Raw genomic sequence first — 25,846 nt, forward strand, 5'->3', positions numbered from 1 at the left:
TCTGACGTGTGATCCAATTCACCAGCCAGCAGAGTGTCTGCTGTGGACTCATCTTGTTGTGTTTCTAATAATAAATAATAATAATAACAATAATACAATTGTTAAAAAAGTTATATTTTTATCCAAAGAATAATTATGCCATTACCTTTCCATATAATTTCCCAGACTTATTCATGGCTATAAAGAATTCACTTGCCACTCCTTTGATTGCCACTATTCCAACTGCTACTGTCCTTATTTCGAGAATACCTGTAGGGAAGAGCAAGGAGGATGGTAATCCATGCATTTCTTTCTGACATGGCATAACAAGACTATTTCTCCTACTAATTATCCAGTCTATTCAAATGAGACAAAATGTAAACAGGTTTTTAAAAAAATAGAACTATGCATGATACACACATTTGGAATTATTTTAAAGTTTAAATCTTAATTTACAAATTTACTCCATAAGAAAGAATGAAGGATTTAGAGGAGTGGTTCCCAATCTGTGGTCCATAGACCACCAAAGGTCCGGAAGATGAAAATATGGTCCGCGGCCTCACCATTACTACACCATTGCCTCAAAACCACACAGCAACAAGAGCAACTGGTCCCACAAAACCCTCTTATAGTGCCGAGCGATTTCATGAGGGGAGAGGCTGACTATTCACAAAAGAGTACTACTACCACATCAGCTCTAGATTATTAAATATAGTTGAAACTAACCATAGTTGGGAGAGCAGATGGCGACTACTGGATGGCATATGTTTTGTGTCAAAAACTAGAGCTGATGTGGTCTATCCAATGCAATTTTCTGAATCAGCATCCCAAATAACCAAATCGAATCTAAAGTTGACCAAAAAGTGATTTGTAACTTTTGGTACTAATGTTGGAGAGTGGTCCCTGGTCAAGTAGTCCCTGGTCAAGTGGTCCCTGGTCAAAAAAAGTTTGGGAACCACTGATTTTGAGTGTGGATTCTCAATTTGTTCTCAATTAGTGAAAAATGCTAGTCGGTCCTGGTCCTTCTCCCAAAACCACTTATCTCTATTATAATTGTAGAGTTTTTCTTTATTTTCATTGTGAGTTTGAAAGTGAATCCCATGTGGATAAATAGAAGCAAAGTCTATGTACAACCTACTACGAAATTATTTTATGGAAACTCCTTTAAAGTATGAAAGTATGACTAATACAGAAGAGTCTTCTCTTGAATTGTGCTCCATGTGTATATCATTTATACCAAGCCTGTAGCCGGGGGGGGGGGGGGGTTAGGGGTTCAAACCCCCCCCCCATTTTTTCAGGTTAAAAAGAAAACCTGGTTTACTCATGAATTTTAACTGGTTAACCAAATCCCCATGCAAAGTCTATGAGATGCAAAAAATTAAGAATTCCTCCAGAACTGAAAGCACTATCTAAAGCAAATATTGACAATTTATTCACACTGTCATTACTTGCAGCAATAGCCAATGTAGCAAAGCAACCAAGTTGGGGGGAGTGGGGAGTGTTGAATGCTCTCATTAAGGAGGCCAGACTTGATGGAGGTGGTTGACAGGGGCAGAGCTGCAGGCTATTGAAGGCTGCTCTGCCCCCTACTGTGCTCTTTGCTTCAGCGTGACCCTAACCCCCACACTGAAATTTTGAACACCTCCCCATAAATTTTCAACCCCTCCCCCCCCCGAAAATTTCAACCCTCCCCGAATTTTTTTTCCTGAATTATACTAATTATTTACACCAATATCTAGGCTAACTACACTAATATCTATTATATTAAATAAATCCATGAAGAGATGTTACACTAATACTTAGTAAAAGCATTATTCAGGAATTAATTCATGTTTATATAATGAAGACTAAAACGAATGCATTTATGTAACATGTTAGGAAATTAATACAATCATTCAGCAAACTCAGTCAAGTTTATGGCTTTAAAGATTCACAAAAAAGATTTCCCATCGGTTATATTGAAAATATGTGTAAGAAATGTATCAGTGCACTTCAGTGCAAGAGCACAATCCTTAGAATTTGTAGATGATGCAAAACAGGCCACAAGAAATACAAGAAGATAAACTGTCTGTCTGACCCTTATAGCCACTGAGACCTGATAGGCATTGAAAATATCTATGTCAGTAAAAAGAAGCAAGTAAAATTTATTATGGGAGGTTTGTTTCAACTTTATAATTGAAAAGATCTACCTATTTTTGTTTTTCACTCCCTGATTGAAACATAACAGTCTTTGATCCAGCAAGGAAGTTTGAACTCCTGTCTATAAGGCAGATCACTTTCAGACAAAGCCGACCCTTCCTCAGACAGAATAATGCAAGGACTCCAGGTAGCAGTCACCTTGAGTTCCTTAAACGAAGGAGAAATGCCTTACTTACCCTCCAACATTTCACAAATGGAAACTGAGAGATGTATAGCCAAACTAGATCAGAGTGTGGTCAGGAACACCAAAAGTTATAAATGAAGAGAAATAAACAAGCCAGGAGAGGTTGCATCAGTTTGCTTTTGCCTGAGCTTTTTGGGAAGGTGGCAAACTTCTGTCTCCTCTTCTCCTCTCCCTTCTGCTTGGTGAATTGATTGCCAATTTTTGCATTTTGAATCCCATTTGCAGCAGTTGAAGGAAACTGAGAACAAAGGAGGGTAAATGGGAAGAGGAGAGAGAAACTAAGATATTTTTAAAATATCTAGAAAAGTGGGGGAGCAAAGGGTCAATCAGAACTGTCCCTGTCAAATGTCCATGGCACCAAGGAGTCGTGGTGGCACAATGGGTTAAATCTTTGTGCCAGCTGAACTGCTGACCTGAAGGTTGGCGGTACGAATCCGCAAAACAGGGTGAAAAGGGATAGCTTTGTCAATTGATGTATGTGATGGATTTCCATGGTTTTAATCCTCTTTGTACACCCATTGATTTCATTATTAAATAGGAAATTAACACTTAGGTACAGTGCATTGTTTCAGTGATCCTGCAGAATGTCCAAGAGCAATGGTTCTCAACCTTCCTAATGCTGCAACCCCTTAATACAGTTCCTCGTGTTGTGGTTGACCCCCAACCAAAACATTATTTTCATTGCTACTTCACAACTATAATTTTGCTATTGTTATGAATCGTAATGTAATTATCTAATATGATTTTGCCATTTGGGAGTTGTAGTTGCTGGGGTTTATAGTTCACCTACAATCAAAGAGCATTCGGAACTCCACCAACAATGGAATTGAACCAAACTAGCCACACACAACCCCTATGACCAACAGAAAATACTAGAAGAGCTTGGTGGGCATTGGCCTTGAGTTCTCCTACATCCAGAGAGTACTGTAGACTCAAACCATGATGGATCTGAATCAAACTTGGCATGAATACTCAATATTCTCAAATATGAACATATTTGGGAAAAATAGACCTTGACATTTGGGAGTTGTAGTTGCTGGGATTTATCAAAGAGCATGCTGAATCCCACCAATGATAGAATGGGGCCAAACTTCCCACACAGAACCCTCATGACCAACAGAAAATACTGTGTTTGGTGACCCTTCTGACACCCTCTTCCGACACCACCCAGGGGTCCCGACCCCCAGGTTGAGAAACGCTGACCAAGAGAATTCAGCCCCATATCTTTTTCTCCCCAGCTAAAACTAATGGTAGCACCAAAGCCCATTTCAAAGATGGGTTCAGTGGGACAAGTCCACACAGTGATCTTCACAAGCTAAACCTGCATGTAGGGAGATGGCAGTCTTATATGTCTGAAACTAAAATCCCTTGATTGCAAATTCCTCATTTGCAATTAAGGGATTTTAGTTTCAAGCATGCAAAACTGCCACTCCTCATTTGCAATTAGAAATAAGTGAGTATTTCGCCCCGACAAAAACACACACACTCAGAGAAGCATTCCATGGCACCAAGTCCAAGATTCCCTAGCAGATTCCCAAGGTCAAAATCCCCATTTCACAATACACAGTTATATTTGTTTATTTAACTCTTTCTAAATAAAACCATCCCGATAATTCAAAATTGCCTTGCTTGAAGGAGTCTCAGAGAACCAGTGGGTGGTGGAGGGAGCAAAGCTGTTTCCTGCAGAGGCTCCTTCGCCAGTTTTTTGGTGCCACTTGCAATAAAAAGGGTATTTGGGGAGGTACGCTTTAGGGCGGAAAACTGCCATCAAGAAAACGATTAAGCACTTTCCTCTGTCCTTTGTCCCTGCCCTTCAATGTTCAGACTTTGAGAGTGATCTCAGGGTTTTCAACTAAGGATGGGGTGGGAACAGGGAACCCACAGAACTCACAATGCACAGCTTTTCCATCATATTTAGTGGTCTCCAAAGTTCATTAAAACTTTTAAAAAAATGTATGCTGGTTTATAGGAATTTCCAAATCCAAAAATGACCTCAGATTTGTTCCATCACGTACCGTTTTCTCATAACGCGCGTTGACGTTTTTATATTGAAATATGCGGGTGAACAAAATCAGTATTGAAATTAATAATGGCATTTGTGGGAGAACTGTGTGTGGTACAGCATTTTTATTGTGTTTTTCAAATTCAGCACCCAAAGATATATTTAAAACAGCTACAATATTTAGAAAAAGGGTTGTTTTTTTCATCATAGGCCAAAGATACAACTCGAGTTTTTTGGCCTGGTGCTGACTTGCATTTTAAGAATAATAACTGTTTAAACTGTCACATTTCACTTCATTTTATATGTCAGTGTTTAATTACCCTGTGGTTGTTAAGTTTAATTACTACCCTGTGTTAACTAATCAACCCATTAATTGATTCAGGCTGCAACCCGTCACTGTGCCAAGGCATTGTAAGGGCTTGGTTAAGGCATTTTGGAATTGAGATGAAGGCATTTACTTCTCATGGTTCATCCAGTGTTAAATATTTCTAAAGAGGCTCCACCTTTATTCTTACTTTTATTACCAGGAAGGGTCATTTTGCTATTTGTTCTCCTAGTCAGTTTTTCCCCCTACTAAAGAGATTTTAGCAGATCTTTTGTGGCTGTTCTTCATGTGCCAAGACCTTTATACATGCCTCTCAAAATGCGGATAAATGCAATAGATTGCTGCAGCTATCCTACAGCATGTATCAGTCAAACGGCTGGTTTAGAAGTGCTGTGCCTTCTATTAGCTTGTATAATAATAATAATAATAATAATAATAATATTCACCATATATATCTCATTTGCTGTGACATATTATGTTTTTGTGTCAGAATAATAATAATAATAATAATAATAATAATAATAAATAGAGGTATACTGAACTACCAAAAGATTCGCAAGCAGACCATGTTTGATGATGCAAAGGTGGCCCTAAATGAAGAATGCATAGTGTTTCATTATATATTAGGCTTGTGCAGTTCAGCTGTAGGGCAATCTGTTTTTGGTATCCGAATTTCACTGGGTACTCAGATCCGTTTTTGGGGGCCTCCCGAAAATTGACTGGAGGAAAAAACATTTTTCGGCTAGGCCAGTGTTTCTCAACCTGGGGGTCGGGACCCCTGAGGGGGTCGTGAGGGGGTGTCAGAGGGGTCGCCAAAGACCATCAGAAGACACAGTATTTTCTGATGGTTATGGGGATTCCATGTGGGAAGTTTGAGCCAATTCTATCATAGGTGGCCAAAGTACTTCAACTTTGTCTCTAGTATCCTTCCCTCCAATGAGCAGTCGGGCTTTATTTCCTGGAGGACGGACTGGTTGGATCTTCTCGCAGTCCAAGGCCACATCATGAGGAGACAGCAAAGCCTAGAGAAGACAATTATGCTGGGGAAAGTGGAAGGCAAAAGGAAGAGGGGCCGACCAAGGGCAAGATGGATGGATGGCATCCTTGAAGTGACTGGACTGACCTTGAAGGAGCTGGGGGTGGTGACGGCCAACAGGGAGCTTTGGCGTGGGCTGGTCCATGAGGTCACGAAGAGTCGGAGACGACTGAACGAATGAACAACAATCGTAGGTGGAGTTCAGAATGTTCTTTGATTGTAGGTGAACTATAAATCCCAGCAACTACAACCCACAAATGTCAAGGTCTATTTTCCCCAGACTCCACCAGTGTTCACATTTGGGCATATTGAGTATTCGTGCCAAGTTTGGTCCAGATCCACCATTGTTTGAGTCCACAGTGCTCTCTGGATGTAGGTGAACTACAACTCCCAAACTCAAGGTCAATGCCCACCAAACCCTTCCAGTGTTTTCCATTGGACATGGGAGTTCTGTATGCCAAAGTTGATTCAATTCCATCGTTAGTGGAGTTCAGAATGCTCTTTGATTGTAGGTGAACTATAAATCCCAGCAACTATAACTCCCAAATTACAAAATCAATCCTCCCCCAACCCCACTAGCATTCACATTTGGGTGTATTGGGTATTTGCGCCTAGTTTGGTCCAGTGAATGAAAATACATCCTGCATATCAGATATTTACATTATGATTTATAACAGTAGTAAAATGACTGTTATGAAGTAGCAACAAAAACAATGTTATGGTTGGGGGTCACCACAACATGGGGGACTCTATTAAGGGGTCACGGGATTAGGAAGGTTGAGAACCACTGGGCTAGGCAGACAAACGATCTGGGAAGATTCAGCTCATAGGTGGCAATGGGGAATTTACAAGGCTCTCCTTTTTTATTCCTGGGACCCTTTCCTTTCTTCCTTTCAAGGGAGCCTGATTTTGAGGGATGGGGTTAAGGAAGCATCCTTCCAGGGCGCCTTTCCTTTCTTCCTTTCAAGGGAGCCTGGGTTTGAGGAACAGGGTTAAGGAAGCACCCTTCATGGAACCCTTCCTTTCTTCCTTTTAAGAGAGTCTAGATTTGAAAAATGGGGTTAAGGAAATACCCTTCTGGGGCCCTTTTCTTTTTCCTTTCAAGGGAGCCTGGGTTTAAGGAATTGGGTTAAGGAAGCATTCTTTCTGGGACCATTTCCTTTCTTCCTTTCAAGGGAGCCTGGGTTCAAGCAATGAGGTTAAGGAAGTATCCTTCTAGGGCTACTTTCCTTTCTTCCTTTCAAGGGAGCCTGGGTTTGAGGAACGGAGTTAAGTAAACATCCTTCCTGGAATACTTTCCTTTCTTCCTTGCAAGAGAGCCTGGATTTGGAAAACGGGGTTAAGGAAGGATCCTTCCTGGGACCCTTTCCTTTCTTCCTTTCAAGAGAACCTGGGTTTGAGGAACGGGGTTAAGGAAGCATGCACCGCATGCTCCTGAATAGAAGGAAAGAAGCTACATGGATTATTTCTGGCAAAAAAAGAAAAAGGTGGCTGAGCCCTTACCATTATGGCTAGCCGAACAAGCCGGATTGGCTGAAGGGAACCAACCAGACCAAATCTGTGCACAAACCTATTATATATGCGGTGGTCTTATTGTGGAAGAATACATATGGTATTCCTAAGAAGATTAATGTTAATGTCTTGTGATCATATATGCATGTTTTTTTACCCATATTTAGTAACAAAATTGAACTGACTTAAACAAAAATGCATACTTCCTAAACGTTTTGTAGCATCTGTTTTCTTAAAATGTGAGAGGAGAAAATCTGGTGAAGTAAAGTCTTTGAAACTCCCACTTGTTGAGTGATGAACTACAGGATTAGGTGACTCAACTGAACAGCTAACCCTCCTCTTCTCTATAGATTTGCAGTATAGCTCAGATATTTTTAGTTTGTTTCTACAATATTAATGATTTGAAGGGTTTTTTTTTTTGGACTGATTGAATTTGCCAATCTTAAATTTAAATTATCATAAACTCAAAGCAAAACATTTATAACTAACGACTAAGCCAGCATGGTACAGTATAGTGATTTGGTTGTTGGATTATGACTGTGGAAGCCAGGGTTTGAATCAGCCATGGAAACTACCTTGGGCAAGTCACACTCTTTCGGCCTCAGAGGAAGGCAAAGCAAAGCCATTCTGAACAAATCTTGCCAAGAAAGACCCATGCTATGGCCACTATACATTGGAAACGTCTTGAATGCACACAACAAGAACAACAATTCTTTCAAAACAAAGAATACATCCTCTAAGTACCGGTATGTGTCCATTTTCTTTGACGAAGTATGTGTTCCTTGTAACTATATGGAACTATAACATTTCCGAAGAAATCTCTTATAAGAGGTTTAATGTTACATAAGTAGGGGTTACATGTCTAAAGCACTAAGGGAAAGGGTTTCAATTTACTTTGGCTCTATCTTTAATACTTCCTCTTTTTCTTTTTGCTTGGTATCAAATCACATTGGTTAGAAAAATAAAGACGAAGGAAAGAAAGTAAACAATGTTAATTGTTACAGTTTAGCGATTACATTTTCCTAAAGGAGACTTTCCAAGTTTCCTCTTTCTTTCCAGTTCACAGAGGAATGGGTGCCCAAGGCCACAATTTGGCTTCTTTATGACAAAGAGGTGGGGTTTAACATCTATTAATATTCCTTCCATTTAACCACCTGAAGTTAACAACTGTGACGTAAAAACATTGGAAGAGACCTCATTGGAAGAGACCTCCTGCCAAGAAGCAGGAAAATTGCATTCAAAGCACCCCCGACAGATGGCCATCCAACCTCTGTTTAACAGCTTCCAAAGAAGGAACCTCTACCACACTCTGGGCAAAGAGTTCCCCTGCTGAACAGTTCTCACAGTCAGAAAGTTCTTCCTCGTGTTCAGATGGAATCTCCTTTCTTATAGTTTGAAGCCATTGTTCCATTGCGTTCTCGCCTCCAGGGCAGCAGAAAACAAGCTTGCTCCCTCCTCCCTATGACTTCCCCTCACATATTTATACATGGCTATCATGTCTCCTCTCAGCCTTCTCTTCTTCAGGCTAAACATGCGCAGCTCTTTGAGCTGCTCCTCATAGGGCTTGTTCTCCAGACCCGTGATCCTTTAAGACTCCCTCCTCTGGACACATTCCAGCTTGTCAACATCTCTCTTCAATTGTGGTGCCCAGAATTGGACACAATATTCCAGGTGTGGTCTAACCAAGGCAGAATAGAGGGGGAGCATATCTTCTCTGGATCTAGACACTATACTCCTATTTATGCAAGCCAAAATCCCATTGGCCTTTTTTGCCGCCACATCACATTGTTGGCTCATGTTTAACTTGTTTTCCACGAGGACGCCAAGATCTTTTTCACACGTACCGCTCTCGAGCCACACTTCCCCCATTTTGTATCTTTGCATTTCATTTTTTCTACATTTCCATTTCCATTCACAATATTGTCTGTAGTTGGTTCGTTGAATGGTTGAACTAGTTTAGTTTCCCAGTGTATTTTCAATAGTATTTTAGTTTTAGTTCATTGCTATGTAAATGAACTAAGAAGTGAAGCAATATTGTGAAACTAAGAAACGAAACCAATATGTTCGAGGAGAGGACAGTTAACGGGAATCCTGCCACCAACAGTTAAAACTATTTGGCAAATCTGATCATATGACCAGTACTTGCCTCACAAAAAGGGAGAAATTGTTGCCAATATTTCCTGGAATTTCTCCAAAAAGTGAGTTTTTAAAAACATCAAAAGTTGTTAAATAAATTTTAGCAAGTTGTTTATAATACAAAATATGCTTACTTTGCAACTCGAGAAAACAAAAAAATGTTGGAGTTTTGTAACTAAATTATTGGAAAACAGCTGGAGATGTTTTGCAGGAAAGAAAATGATATTCTTTAAGGATTTTTGCAGTGCCAAATACAACTGAATTAGGTATTATATTCCATTTTTTCATTGTGGGTTGGAAGGGAATCGCAAAGTGAGTGGAGAGGAGAGGGAGTGAGGACACAAGTGGGATACAAGATATGGGATTTGTTGTAAGAAGGTGAATTGTGAATAGTAAGCAATGGGTTAGTGTCTGAAAAAGGAGGATAAATATTTGTAGAGAAAGATTCTGGTGAGTAAGGGGTTAAGAGTGGGATTTGATGGTGAGTCAAGGTAAGAAATAACGCAAAGAAGAAAATATATTTGGACAGGTAGAAATTAGCATGGTAGGCTGGCCAACCAAATGATCATAGTATCCACGCAAACTCCATGTCACAAGGCAGTAGTGAAACTCTGGGATGATACAAACTTCATAGGTAAAGCATATATTGTGTTCATGTACATGTATTTATGTATGTGGAAGGTTTTGGATTCATCTCTGGAGTCTCCAGTTATGGCATCTTAGGGTTGCTGTGAGTTTTCCGGGCTGTTTGGCTATGTTCCAGAAGCATTCTCTCCTGATATTTCACCCACATCTATGGCAGGCATCCTCAGAGGTTGTGAGGTCTGTTGGAAACTAGGCAAGTGAGGTTTATATATCTGTGGAATGATGACCAGAGTGGGAGAAAGAACTCTTGTCTGTTTGAGGCAAGTGTGAATGTTGCAATTGGCCACCTTGATTAGCATTTAATGGCCTTGCAGCTTCAAAGCCTAGCTGCTTCCTGCTGGGGGGAATTATTTATTTATTTAAACATTTATATTCCGACCTTCTCACCCCGAAGGGGACTCAGGGCAGAGCACAGCATACATATGGCAAACATTCAATGCCAGAATAAAAAACAAACTAAATACACACAAATATTAAAATCAGTTGTAATCACTTGTTAAAAACTATCTCAGACCAGCCATGGGGTTTCCTATTATTACCTTATTGCACTATCCCAAAGGCTTGGTCCTTTGTTGAGAGGTGTTAGCTGGCCCTGATTGTTTCATGTCATTTCATTTTTTCTAAGTGTTCCTCATTATTTTCTGTGTTTAATGTGGCATCTTAGTAGGATTGAGAAAGATCCCAGTTGCTTCCAGTCTAACAATTGGACAATTGACTGAACAAGCCACTTGTCAGATTTCAAATTAAGTGACTCTGTATGCATGTGATATTTTGGGATGCTATGTTTTGTACTGCTATACCATATGGTGCAAGGAGTTTGCAAATGTGAGAGGCTGAAGTATAGCAAGGGAGATGCAAACTCTTGCCAGACTATTAACATGGAAAAATTTGAAACGCACGCAAGCTGCAAGCCAACCATGACCACCCTATCCAGCTAATACAACATAGTAGACCCAAAGGCCAGGGATACTCTTGGCTTAAACAAACTGCTGAACTGTAAGAAAAGCTAGGACTCTTTCCAGGTTCAAATATTTGGAAGTGGGGTTTGGATAATATGCTTCTTTCCTTCATCACTTCACCACTATTGTTACCACTTCTCATTTACAATTACATATGACCTCTGGTGTGGTTAGCACCATGCCTCTTTGGACCCCTGCGTCCACTGCTATCACCACTGTTTATTGCACACATCTGGGATATTTATGAATTAAAGATGAACAGGGTGCATGGACAAACTTCTGCAGGTATTGTAGGAACAGGAATCTAGATGAGTATGAGGAAATGTCAGGTGGCATTGAACATCAAACACAGTGGAAGAGGTCAATGAAACATCACTTATATTTTTGATCATATTCAAGTAAATATACGTTCCTGAATTCAATTAAAAAGGAGGAGTACATTCAGATAGCTGAACCACTCGCACATTGGACAAAGCCCTTTGGTGATCTGATCTTCGATGGTACATATTCATTTTAGGTTTGTGGAATTAAAAAATACTAATTTATTATTTATTTATTTACAGTATTTATTTTCCGCCTTTCTCACCCCGCAGGGGACTCAGGATGGATTACAATGTACATATACATGGTAAACATTCAATGCCATAGACACACAACATATATAGACAGACACTCTGAGGCTATTTAACATTCCAGCTTTTTCATTAGGGTATTCTGACCACCCGGGTAGCTGTTGTTTCACACTCCATTTGTGACACTGATGAAATACTTCCTCGTTCTTTGCATGCTTGCTGGAGATTTTTATGGTGTCGTAAATTACCTTCCACACATAGGCGGTGCCTAAATTTCCTACTTGACAGATGCAACTGTCTTTCAGGCTGCAAAGGTCAACAGCAAGCTACACAAATTGGTCAGAAGCTCACTCCAACCCAGGCTGCCTTCGAATTCATGACCTTTTGGTCAGTAGTAATCTTAATGCAACTGACTCCCAGCCAGCTGTGCCACAGTCCCTTTGGCTACTGGCAAATGAGTGACAATTGCAGCCATCTCCTTACTATTTCATAGAATCATAAAATCATTGAGTTAGAAGAAACCTTGTGGGCCATCCAGTCCAACCCCCTGCCAAGAAGCAGGAAAATCACATTCAAAGCACCCCCGACAGATGGCCATCCAGCCTCTTTTTATAAGCCTCCAAAGAAGGAGCCTCCACCACATTGTGGGGCAGCGAGTTCCACTGCTGAACAGCTCTCACCATGAGGAAGTTCTTCCTAACGTTCAGGTCAAATCTATTTTCCTGTAGTTTGAAGCCATTGCTCCATATCCTAGTCTCCAGAGCAGCAGAAAACAAGCTTGCTCCCTCCTCCCTATGACTTCCCCTCTCATCTTTATACATGGTCTTCATCATGTCTCCTCTCAGCCTTCTTTTCTGCAACTAAACATGCCCAACTCTTTCAGCCGCTCTTCATAGGGCTTGTTCTTCAAACCCTTGATCATTTGAGTCTCTGTCCTCTGAACACATTCAAGCTTTTCAACATCTCCCTTAAATTGTGGTGCCCAGAATTGGACACAGTGTGATTCCAGGTGTGGTCTGACCAAGGCAGAACAGAGGGGTAGCATGACTTCTCTGGATCTAGATGCTATACTACTTATAAAGGCCAAAATCCCATTGGTTCTGCAAAGGATTCGACAAAGCATGCATTCAGAAGCAGAAAGCAGCTTGGCAAGTGTGGAACACACCTGGCTGTCACCATCACAACCGCTCCAACGGTTTCACTATTTTCCTTTGCACCCGACTTCAGTTATTATAGGGAGCACTGCTTAAGTTTCCATTAAAGACTTGAGTCAGAAGCTGCAGAAGGATGTATTGAATTACTGAATCCTTTGGCTGCCCTGTCCGCAATGTCTTCTGTGCCAGCACCACCCACATATTTTATTCTACTGTCTGCTTGTGAATCTAAAGAAGATGGGTGGTTTGAATGCCATTCTCTGACAGAATTCTTGCAGCCATTATTATGGTTTATGGTGATACAGGAGTGGATTTATTCCAAGATGCCAGCAATTTCTGCTCACTGAATCATCTCTATAATCTTCTACATTAAACTTCTACATTTCAGCTTTTAAAAAAAACTTGTTATTAAGCGCTTCTTAAAGATTCCTATCTAAGATTTGCCACTTCCAAACTGCAAACTTTGGGGATTTCACTTCATTTTTAAAAATGACATTAAAACAAACAGAATATTATATTGTTGAAGGCTTCCATGGCTGGAATCACTGGGTTGTTGTAGGTTTTTCGGGCTATATGGCCATGTTCTAGAAGCATTCTCTCCTGACATTTCACCTGCATCTATGGCAGGCATCCTCAGAGGTTGTGAGGTCACAGACCTCACAACCTCTGAGGATGCCTGCCAACAGATGTAGGCAAAACGTCAGGAGAGAATGCTTCTAGAACATGGCCATATAGCCCAAAAAACCTACAACAACCCAGAACAGAACATTTGTATATCTTTAGATATATTTGACATGTATCTCAAACCATCTCCACTTGTATCTGTGAATTGTACTTATCTAACCTTTTATTTTGTCACTCAGTAGTCTTTTTGTGGTGATACAGGCAAATAAAGATAGTGGAGAGAATTAAAGATAAAGGGGAGATTGTGGAATTGTATTTACCGTATATACTCGAGTATAAGCTGACCTGAATATAAACCAAGGTACCTAATTTTACCACAAAACCTGTTAAAATGTATCGACTCGAGTATAAGCCTAGGGTGGGAAATACAGCAGCTACTGTTCAGTTTCAAAATAAAAACAGATACCAATAAAATTATATTAATTGAGGCATCAGAAGGTTAAATGTTTTTGAATATTTACATAACACTGTAATTTAAGATAAAACTGTCCAACTCTGATTCTAACCTTCTTCAATGTAAATGTGCTTATGTATCCTTCCAATAAGAATAAAGAGAGTAACATAATATAATAATAATAATAATAATAATAATAGAGTAAAATAATGGAAATGTAATAATAACAGTAATAATAGAGTAAAATAATAAATGTAATAATAACAATAATAAATAGAGCCAAATAATAATGTAATTATAACAATAATAAAGTAAAATAATAATGTAATTATAATAGAGTAAAATAATAAATGCAATAATAATAAATAGAGTAAAATAATACATGTAATAAAAATAATAATGGAGTAAAATATTAAATAACGTCGACCCGAGTATAAGCCGAGAGGAACTTTTTCAGCCTATAAAAATGGCTGAAAAACTAGGCTTATACTCAAGTATATACAGTACTTTAAAATCTAGACTGAAGTCATTTGGCTTATTCTCAGTCAATGGTTGTAATCTTTGTTTTATTGATACTCATATTTGTTCATTTAAGATTGGTTTCATAGATCCTCTGTGACATCAAAAAGCAGAATCAATCCCACATGTTAGGTTTCTACCAATGTAGGTTTTAAAATAAGAATGAGCATATGTGCTGGTGATAACAACGTCTGTGAAATTGGGCACACCTTCCACGTAGCTTATTGAAATCGCCATGTGGTTTCAGTTTGCTTTCGATTACATTATCCTTCTGGAAGCCAATATAGGTGAGGAGGGCCAGATCTCAGCAATAAACGCATGAGGGCATGTGCACACAGTTCACCTGCTTATAATTGGAAGTCTGCATGAAGATCTGTACTTGGTTACCCCTCTCCCTTATTGTGATAACCCGCTATGCTTCTCTTCATCTCAGTGTAGCAACTCTCCAAAAACTAGGTGTATAAATAAAAGAAGATAATGAAACTATTCATAATTATTTGTTGTTCAAACATATGTGGTTACAGTACAGTGTTTCAGTTTAGGTCTTTCTTAAACACTTACTTGTTGTTGTGTGCCTTCCAACCTATAGTGGCCCTATGAAAGGTTTTCATGGCAAGATTCATAAGAGGAGGTTTGCCTTTGCCCTTGTTTGAGGTTACGAGAGTGTGAGAGTTGGCAGACTGAGGATTCTGTTGGAAATAGCAACCTTCTTCAAGCCTCCACTAGTTGTTTGTTTGTATATAATTGAAATTGCTTACTGTATTGTATATGTGTATATTGGCATGCAGTTTTCCTTAACTCTATGTTGTGGGAGGGGTTGCAGAGCATGTGATCAGATCTGGGATTGCTCAGGACTCAGACTCCATTTTAAAAACAGTATGCTTTCAGATTTGGTACATACAGTTCAGAAGTCAGCAGAGACAGCATGCTTTTAGAAGTCAGTAGAAACTTTTCCTGTCCTTTTCCTTTTGAGCCTACCTTTAAATCTTTTTCCCTGTCCATCAGCATTCTGTTTTCCGTTCTTGAGTTCGGAGTAGAGTAACCACCATCTCCCAAAGCAGTTGCTCTACTCCGAACTCAAGAACAGAAAATGGAATGTTGGAGAATGGGGAAAGAGATTTAAAGATGGGCTCAAAGCCAACCTTAAAAACTCTGGCATAGACACCAAGAACTGAGATGCCCTGGCCCTTGAGCGCTCTAACTGGAGGTCAGCTGTGGCTAGCAGTGCTGTAGAATTTGAAGAGGCACAAATGGAGGGCGAAAGAGAGAAATGTGCCAAGAGGAAGGTGCGTCAAGCCAACCCCGACCGGGACCGCCTTTCACCTGGAAACCAATGCCCTCACTGCAGGAGAACATGAAGATCAAGAATAGGGCTCCACAGTCACTTATGTACCCACTGCTAGGACACCAAACTTGGAGGACAATCTTACTTGGACAACAAGGCATCACCTAAATAAGTAAGTAGGAAACTGAATGCTTTAAAGGACAGAGACTCCATTAGATTAGAGAGATGCTTTGGAGTTTGGACTGTTGATTATAAGGAATATGCCCTGTATTATCTACACAGAAAAACTACTTCAAATCCTATCTGTAACTCAGCGATTCTCAACTTGTGTGTTCCCAGATGTTTTGGCCTTCAACTTCCAGAAATCTTAACAGCTGGTAAACTGGCTGGGATTTCTGGGAGTTGTAGGCTAAAAGACCTGGGGACACAGAGGTTGAGAACCACTGCTGTAACTGGATTGATATGCAATGTACCTGTATGCTGAATACATGAAGTTTGTGAGTAAACCAACTATATTACTTTAAAGAAGTCTACTTATTTTTGGTTTCTTGAGAGCTTGATTTAAACCATGATGTTTTAAGGGAGAGTAGATTTTTGGGGAAAACTGAAATAACACTTCTGAAACTCTCCTATCTATATAAATAAAAATGTAATGTTCGTTTGTGATATTAACAGAACTCAAAAACCACTGGGGGAATTGACACCAAATTTGGACAGAACACAGCATTCAGAGCAATCTATGTCCTGCACTCAAAAAAATTCCTCCCAAAAAACAGTAAGACCTTAAATTTTAAAAGAGAGCACTGTTTTTAAAAGAGAACACCGCGCCTGGCTCAGAGGATCCTTCCTTCGAGCGCCCAGGCAAGAGGTAAAGAAGGGAAGGAAGGGAAGTGGCAGAGAAGAAAGGAGAGAGAGAAAGAGGGAGGGAAAGAAAGCAGGAAAGAGAGAAGGAGGGATGCAAGCGAAGAGCAAAGGAAGGAAAGGGAGAGAAGGAAGAAAGGAGAGAAAGAAGGAAAATAAAAGGGGGGAGGGAAGGAGGGAGGAAAGAGAGAAGGAAAGGAAAAAGGAAGTAACGAAGAAAAGAGGGAGAGAAGGAAGGAAAGCGAGAGAGAAAGAGGGATGGAAGGTTGGCCACAGCACCTACTAACCCAAGGAGTGACCATCACTCAAAAATTGAGTTTGTTATTTGGGAGTTGTAGTTCCTGGGATTTATAGTTCACCTACAATCAAAGAGCATTCTGAACTCCACCAACAATGGAATTGAACCAATCTTGGCACACAGGACTCCCATGACAAACAGAAAACACTAGAAGGGTTTGGTGGGCATTGACCTTGAGTTTGAGAGTTGTAGTTCACCTACATCCAGAGAGCACTGTGGACTCAAAAAATGATGGATCTGGACCAAACTTGGCACGAATGTTTCATAAGCCCAAATATGGACACAGATGGAGTTTGGGGGACATTGACATTTGGGAGTTGTAGTTACTGGGATGTATAGTTCACCTACAATCAAAGATCATTCTGAACCCCACCAACGACAGAATTGGGGCAAACTTCCCACACAGAACCCCCATACTGAAGGCCATCCAGTCCAACTCCCTCCACCAGGGCAAGAAAACGTAATCAAAGTCCTCCTGACAAAGAGCCATCCAGCCATAGATTAGATAGATAGAAATGATTCAGACACACACACAGATATAGTATCATATATTTGAAAGGGACCCCTAAAGAAGTACAATTTCCATGTTGCATGTTCCAGAGTAGACGAACTAGACAATCTCCACATCAACACCGACAGAGAAACAGCAAGAAATACTGTTGACCCACAAGCATAAAGGCATTACGTATATTAGAAACCAGCACTTTCTCATTACTTGATTTTCCAGGTCACCAGACTGGGCCACAGCAACATGTGGCAGGGGACAGCTAGTTTATATATATAGTGTATTAGCATATCTTTGTCCTTAACAGTTCAAAGAGATAGCTAGGCAAATCAGTTTAACAGCTTAGAAACCTAGTTGCCTTGCATGAATGCTGGTGGATATTTACCACTAGGGAGAGTGAGTTTTTAATTCTTAGAGAGATTTCTGATTTTCCAAATGGTAATTAATGCCATTTTCAAAAAGGTTATGGAGTTTTCCATTTCCTGAAAGGTTATGACATCATTTCCCCAAAAAGTTGTGATTTTGAACAAGATCATGCCTTTCCAACTATCCAAAAGATTCAGAGTTGGATGCTCAAACCACTGCACCGTGCTGCCTCTAGACATTTACATACATATTCTAATTAACCTTCTTCAAAACACACCTTACAGATTCTGTTCTCTGTTATATCAACTTTTTTTTTTGGTCGTGTCAGGAGGGACTTGAGAAACTGCAAGTTGTTTCTGGTGTGAGAGAATTGGCTGTCTGCAAGGACGTTGCCCAGGGGACGCCCGGATGTTTTTGATGTTTTACCATCCTTGTGGGAGGCTTCTCTCATGTCCCCACATGGGGAGCTGGAACTGACAGAGGGAGCTCATCCACGCTCTCCCCATATTCGGTTGGTCTTCAGTCCCTGACTATTCAGCCGGCACAAGGGTTTAACCCATTGTGCCACAGCAGCTCCTACTGTAACTGGTAAATGCTTTAACGGTTTTTATTTATGTTTTATATTGTAATGTTGATTATTTTTATTTGCACTTTTATGAATGCCTGACATCAAATTGTGTCAATCTGTAATAATATAATAATAAATAATAAACATTATTTATAACCCTCCACCATCTCCCCAAAGGGGACCCGGGGCAGCTAACATGAGGCCAAGCCAAAATAACCCGCCTTGAGTTTCGGTATGGCTGAGAAAGGCAGGCTATAAATATTGTAAATAAATAAATAAATGTTTACAGTAAATGTTTACCATTACTTTGCTTGTATGGTGCTGAAAGGAACATTGGAAGGAGTGGGTGCACTTAACTAGAACAAATACATACTTGGGAATCTGCAAGATGGGGTGAGCTCCTGTCTGTCAGCTCCAGCTTTCAATTTAGGTCTTACTGGTTGTTATTGTAATTCAATAGCCTGGTTTATAGTACTGTGATTTCACCATTATCCCAATTTCAGTAAAGAAAAGAGCTATGGTTTAAGAAGCCATACAAAAATGCAGAAGATGGGCATCCAAGGACAGGAGGAAAAGACAAATTATGTGACAAGAAGAAGACTCATCCAAATTTGGCAGAGTGGGATGATTTCATTCCTCATTGCAGGAAGAAGAAAAGCAAAACTGAATGAAGCATGAGCATGTCCCTAATCTGTTCCTCTCAGTGTTTCTTTCAAGGGTGTGGTTTTTGGCTCTGGTGCCATACTTCAGTTTCCAAGCTGAAGAACAATTACTTCTGTCAAGCGCCATGGGGTTCCTTTTGGCTCCTGGTGTCCTGCTGTATCATAATTCATCACATTCGTTCTCTAGTCACCAACCTGATGTCCAAGAAGAAGCCCAGATAGTAAAACAACCATTCTTCTTGGTGTCACTCCAAGAACTAAAGACATGACTGTTATTATTTCAAAGCTTAATTTATATCTTCTGCAGAACTGTGTGTGTGGTCTTTAAATATTCACATGAGACCATCAGTGCTAAATGTTAACTTTAGCAACACAAGAGATGTTGAGTGTCCAGTACAAAATGTGAGCTGCCATGGATCCACATGCCTGAGGCCATTTATTTATATACATCCACCCCTTGTATTTCAGTCCGAGAACTTTTTGTTACTCTCCAATACTATTGTTTCAAGTTACATGTTCTTATCCTATGGACCAGCAGCAGTGCAATTCATCATCTTTCTGGCAACTACAGATGTGGTCATTTGCCAAAAACACACACAAAGACCAACCCATCCCTTGACTAGAATAGTTGGCCGATCTACATGGCTTCTATGTCTTAATAAAACGAATGCAATGCTGGGATCAGAACAGCTTCTATCAGAGCAATGCAACAACCCTTGCATGGTATACCAGTCAGTACAGAAAACATAATCAAACATCACCAAAAGGCAACCTGGGTCCCACTAGCCTCTTTCTCATGAGTTGAGAGGTTGTGTGGTTGGGGTCTGTGTGAATAGAACATATGTTGTTGTTGTTTATTCGTTCAGTCGCTTCCAACACTTCGTGATCTCATGGACCATCCCACACCAAAGCTCCATGTTGGCCATGGCCACCCCCAGCTCTTTCAAGGGCAATCCAGTCACTTTAAGGATACCATCCCTCCATCTTGCCCTTGGTCGGCCCCTCTTCCTTTTTTCTTCCATTGTCTCCAGCATCATTGTCTTCTCCAAGCTTTCCTGTCTTCTCATGATGTGGTCAAAGTACTTCATCTTGGCCTCTACTATTTTTCCTTCCAGTGAGCAGCCGGGCTTCATTTCCTGAAGTATGGACTGGTTGGATCTTCTTGCAGTCCAAGGCACTCTCAGAATTTTCCTCCAACACCACAGTTCAAAAGCATCTATCTTCCTTTGCTCAACCTTCCTTATGGTCCAGATCTCACATCCATAGGTGATTATGGGGAATACCATTTCTTTAACTATGCAGAACTTTGTTGCCAGTCTGATTTCTCTACCCTTAGCTATGTTATCAAGATTGGTCATTGCTCTCCTCCCAAGAATTAAATGTCTTCTGATTTCCTGGCTGTAGTCTGCATTTACAGTCATCTTAGAACCTAGAAATACAAAGTCTGTCGCTGCCTCCACGTTTTCTCCCTCTATTTCCCAGTTGTCAGTCATTCTTGTTGCCATAATTTGGGGTTTTTTGATGTTTAACTGCAACCCAGGTTTTGCACTTTCATCTTTCACCTTGATAAGAAGGCTCCTCGGCTCCTCCTCGCTTTCAGCCATCAAAGTGCTATCATCTGCATATCTAAGGTTGCTAATATTTCTTCCAGCAATTTTCACCCCAGCCTTGCATTTATAAAGCCCTGCACATCGCATGATGTGTTCTGCATACAAGTTGAATAGGTTGGGTGAGAGTATACCACCCTGCTGTACACCTTTCCCAATCTTGAACCAGTCTGTTGTTCCGTAGTCAGTTCTTACTGTTGCTACTTAGTCATTATACAGATTTCTCAGGAGACAGACAAGGTGATTTGGTATCCCCATACTACCAATAGCTTGCCACAATTTATTATGATCCACACAGTCAAAGGCTTTAGAATAGTCAATAAAACAGAAATAGATGTTTTCTTGAAACTCCCTGCCTTTTTCCATTATCCAGCGGATATTGGCAATTTGGAATAGAACATATACTTGTAACAAAATTAACCAACCTACAGCCCATTTATGCGGCTGTCTAGTTGTTTGATGGCTCACTTATTTTACTATTTTTGTGTGCTTAATAAGTTGTTCTATTTCAGCCTGATGGATAATATGTTTGAGACAAGTATGAGACAAGCTGTGTACTAGTACTAAGTCAGAAGGAGTCTGATTTTCCTGTGATTGTGTGCCTTCAAGTGGTTTCTAACTTAAAGCTAACCTAAGCTTGGGGTTTTCTTGGCATTATTTGTGTATCTTTGTCTCTTTCTGAGGTTGAGAGAAAGTCACCTAGGGGTTCCCAAATGGAGATTCAAACTCTGCTCTCCTGAGTCATTGCCCTACTCTTAAACCACCACAATATTCTGAATCTTGAGTCTGGTTTATGCACACGATACATCTATTTTTGTTAAGTCATCTGTAAAGTGGTATAAACATATTCATAGCTGAGCAAGAATGCTGTCCAGCTTGATAGGAAAAAGAGCATTGATGGTCTGGCCAATAAGACTATGTTCCTTTTTTCCAACCTGCCATTAAGGGAAAGAATGATGTGTCAGGAGTGACTTCCCCACATGGGAAGCTGGAGTTAACATATGGGAGCTCACCCCACTCCCCAGATTCGAACCACCGATCTTTCGGTCAGCAGTCCTTCCGGCACAAGGGTTTAACCTATTGGGCCACCAAGGGCTGCATCAAGGGAAATTAACTGGAGAGCTTTGTTTGATCTCATCTGTGTCATTGTAGAACCAAACTGTTGTGTTACATAACATTGTCAGGTTCACTGTGCGAGACAGCATGCTGTAGTGACCAGCAATAAAATACTGATGGATGTCCACTGGGTGTCCTTGAACAACTTACAATTTCTCAGCCTCCGAGGAAGGTAAAAACAAATGCCCTCTGAATGAATCCTGCCGTAGGGTCATGATGAGTCAGAAACTACTTGAAGGCACACCTCAATGACAAAGGTTATTGGTTGTGCTCAACTGTTGGTTGTGCTCAACTGACAATGCAACTTATAACCTTTTCCTTTCAAAAGAGGGTAAAAAACCATTTAGACAGGTATAAAATATTTAGATATGGAAAGTACAATTTTTACTTTAACAGAACTTTCCACCACCACTTTCCAAATCTTAGTAATTTTCTCAATATAATCATAAAGCATAATTTTAAACCAGTGGTACCCAACCTGTAGTCCGTGGACCACCAGTGTTCCACAAAAACTAAAATATGATTGTGTCCTCACCATTACTACACAGTTGCAACATGAGCAACTGGCCTTGCAAAACCCTTTATAGTGCCGAGGCTTATTAAATATGTTTTTTCTATGGGTGAGCAGATGGTGACTACTGGATGGGATATGTTCTGTATAATAAAGTAGAGCTGATGTTGTCTATCCAATGCAATTTTCTGAATCAGCTTCCCAAATAACCTAGCTGAATCTAAAGTTGACTATAAACTGATTCGTAACCCTTTTGGTACTAATGTTGGAGAGTAGTCTCTGGTTAAAGTGGTCCCTGGTCAAAATTGTCCCTGGTCAAAGTGGTCACTGTTTAAAGTGGTCCATGGTCAAAGTGGTCCCTGGTACCCTAAATAACCAAACTGAATCTAAAGTTGACCATAAACTGATTCGTAACCCTTTTGGTACTAATGTTGGAAAGTGGTCCCTGGTCAAAGTAGTTCCTGGTCAAAAAAGGGTTGGGAACCACTGTTTTAAACCAACACAGCATAGAAAAGGAAAACATTAGATGTTACCTTAACCTATTTTATTAATGCTTCCTTGTTCCAAAAGAATGTGGAAATTTGGACCTACATACGATTAATAGAACAAAGGGCCTGTCATCACCAAGTTTGATGACAGTATCGTTTGCTTTTCTTCTATTTGTCTTTGCACGGAGTTGTGATGTAAAAGATTTGAAAGGAACCCCACAAAAATATGGCTTTTCTATTGAGTTGGATGTCGTTCTTATTGTGGTTTACTTATATAGATATTAGAAAGCTATGATAGTGAAGAACTTAAATGTGTTAGCGACATTACATGAATATGTCAACTATATGAATATATCAGCTAATTTAAAAAGACACCTACTCCAATATTTTGCAACATGTACCGATAGTTATTTTGAGCAAGGTATTCATATGAGTCAAGCCTACATTTGCTTGTTATCTGTGTGTGCAATGTTTAGATCAAATTAGAGTAAAGATATTTTCATGGGGCTCATTTTATATGTTAGGGGTTTAACCATGGCTTTTTTAAGTTGCTGTGAAATCCAAAGTGCATAGTTTAGTCATGTATAAACTCTACGCTACTTTGAATTCTTACAGCCTGCTTCGTGCAACACAGATTTAAGTGAAACCAGAAATCCCACACATGTTCCAGCTTTAGGAATCTGTAGCATTAATCATGAGAAAATCCAGACATGGAGGTAGTGATGATGTCACAGTTTCGGCCTCGCTCACTCAGAATACGAGGTTGGAACAGGGAAATTGGTTTCTGTAACTTGCGTTGAATGACTTCAGTTAGAAAGATTTTGAATATTACCTATTTCTAATATAGCACTGCATTAGATAGAGATGTTTAAATGTAAGGGGTCCATAAACAGTTGAAGATTGGCTTTTTCTTTAACATTTTACTCACTAAAAATTAAGTACTTCTTATATTTCATATTGGGGAAAACAGAACAGCTGTCAACATCCATTAAGCATCTGATGAGACCTATATAGGAGGTCTGTTGGTCTCTAGAGTTTCCTTGTTTTTGCTGCCTCCTCCAAGCCAAGAACAACCAAGATATTTTGGGACCTGTAGGATGAGATGGTAGTCTCCGCTCCCCTTCCATGCATAAAAATGGAATGAATTAGGAGTTCAGTGAACCTCAGTCTCGGTGACAGAAAACCATCCAAGGAACCTGAAAGCATCAGACTACTTAGATTTGTGTTTCTTAACCTGGGGGTCAGAGGAGTCACCAAAGATAATGAGAAAACAGTATTTTCTGTTGGTCATGGGGGTTCTGCGTGGGAAGTTTGGCCCAATTCTATTGTTGGTGGGGTTCAGAATAGGCTGTTAGGAATTGTGGGAGTTGAAGTCCAAATCATTTGGGGAAATCACGACAACAATCTATTTATTACCTTATTCTATTATAAGGCCCCTTCAGGGTGAGGAGGGTGGAATATAAATGTTTTAGATAAATAAATAAATAAATTCCTTAAATCCTACTGCAAACGGAAATTTGTAATGTATATTCTATTTCTTATCCAGATATTATAAAAACATAAAGTAAGATGTTTATATAGGACGAAATTAGAGTGTGTGTGTAGGTAAACCATGAAACAGCTAGAAAGCACCTATGAATAAGTGAGAAACTACTCCCTTGCTGCAGTTGTTCTAGTGCAATGTTTCTCAGCCTGGGGGTCAGGACCCCTGGGGGAGGGGTCGCGAGGGGGTGTCAGAGGGCTTGCCAAATGCCATCAGAAAGCACAATATTGTTTTATGGTGGTCATGGGGGTTCTGTGTAGGACGTTTGGCCCAATTCTATCGTTGGTGGGGTTCAGAATGCTCTTTGATTGTAGGTGAACTATAAATCACAGCAACTACAACTCCGAAATGTCAAAGTCTACTTTCCCCAAACTCCACCAGTGTTCACATTTGGGCATACATTAATTCAACCATCCAAAGCTCTAATATATATAGGTAAAGGTTTTCCCCTAACATTAAGTCCAGTCGTGCCGACTCTGGGGGTTTGTGCTCATCTCCATTTCTAAGCCAAAGAGCCGGCATTGTCCATAGACACCTCGAAGGGCATGTGGCCGGCATGATTACATGGAGCAACCTTACCTTTCCACAAGAGCAGTACCTATTGATCTACTCATATTTGCATGTTTTTGAACTGATAGGTTGGCAGAAGCTGGGGCTGATAGCGGAAGCTCATGCTGCTCCCCGGATTCGAACCTGTGACCTTTCAGTCAACAAGCTCAGCAGTTTAACCCACGCCACCGGGGGCTCCCTCTTTCATTGTAGGTTAACTATAAATCCCAGCAACTACAACTCCCAAATGTCAAGGACTATTTTTCCCAAATTCCACCAGTATTCAAATTTGGGCGTATCGGATATTTGAGCCAAATTTGGTCCAGTGAATGAAAATGCATCTTGCATGTCAGATATTTACATTACGATTCATAATAGTAGCAAAATCACAGTTATGAAGTAGCAACAAAAAAAATTAAAGTGTCGCGGCATTAGGAAGGCTGAGAAACCCTGTTCTATTGACAAGAACGGATCTCCGCTTTTACAGCTATAGTGGCATCTTGTGGAACACAAATGAGGCAGACATATCAACCTTTTGCTCCATCTCTCAAATTCACTCCCCGAACTGTCTTCTTGCTACCTAATTTGGCATTGAGCAATAGCACTTAAGGGCTAACCCTTTGAGTTCAAATGTGTACAAAGGCACCCCGGTGTTTTTCTTTTCAGAGAAATGAAGATGCAGGGAAGACGGGATCATTACTCAGTTCACTAACACAGCTGATCTTAAAACAAAACAGTATGTTAATTGTGAGAAATGGCAACAAATTACTGGCAATTAATCCATTACTAATGCATTATAAGCTCTCCGTCAGATGCACTCGATGAAAAGCTTACACTAAATACAATGTATTTGTTTTCAAGGCAAAACAAGAAGTAACTCAAAATGTTTCTACTAGTAAAGCTTTAGTATCTCTATAGCAGGCATGGTCAAACTTCGGCCCTCTGGTTTCTATTTTCAGTTAGGTTTAGAAAGTGAAGGCAGAGTATGAGAGCGATCAACCCCCCTGTTTAAACAGCTCCACTGGCTGCCAATAAGTTTCCGGTCCCAATTCAAGGTGCGGGTTATCTATATATATAAAAATGCTCTGTGTATAATGAATACCTTAAAAACAAAAGAACCAATGAATGAAATCACACCAAATTTGGCAACAAAACATCTCACAACACAAGGAGTGACCATCACTCAA

At 40.1% G+C, this 25,846-nt stretch overlaps 2 protein-coding genes across 3 annotated transcripts in view; one reads left to right on the forward strand and one right to left on the reverse strand.

Annotated features, from left to right (window-relative positions):
* The window catches only part of FAM227B (family with sequence similarity 227 member B), a 100,532-nt gene that overhangs the window by 24,848 nt on the left and 49,838 nt on the right, over positions 1 to 25,846 (forward strand). The window lies entirely within an intron of this gene.
* The window catches only part of FGF7 (fibroblast growth factor 7), a 34,759-nt gene that overhangs the window by 2,556 nt on the left and 6,357 nt on the right, over positions 1 to 25,846 (reverse strand). For both annotated transcript variants that reach the window (XM_060755312.2, XM_060755313.2), the window contains exon 3: positions 146 to 249. In XM_060755312.2, coding sequence (XP_060611295.1) covers positions 146 to 249 — 104 coding nt within the window. The remainder of the gene's footprint in view (positions 1 to 145; positions 250 to 25,846) is intronic.

The sequence above is a fragment of the Anolis sagrei genome, chromosome 9 (genome assembly GCF_037176765.1).
Source record: "Anolis sagrei isolate rAnoSag1 chromosome 9, rAnoSag1.mat, whole genome shotgun sequence".
Classification (NCBI taxonomy): Eukaryota; Metazoa; Chordata; class Lepidosauria; order Squamata; family Dactyloidae; genus Anolis; species Anolis sagrei.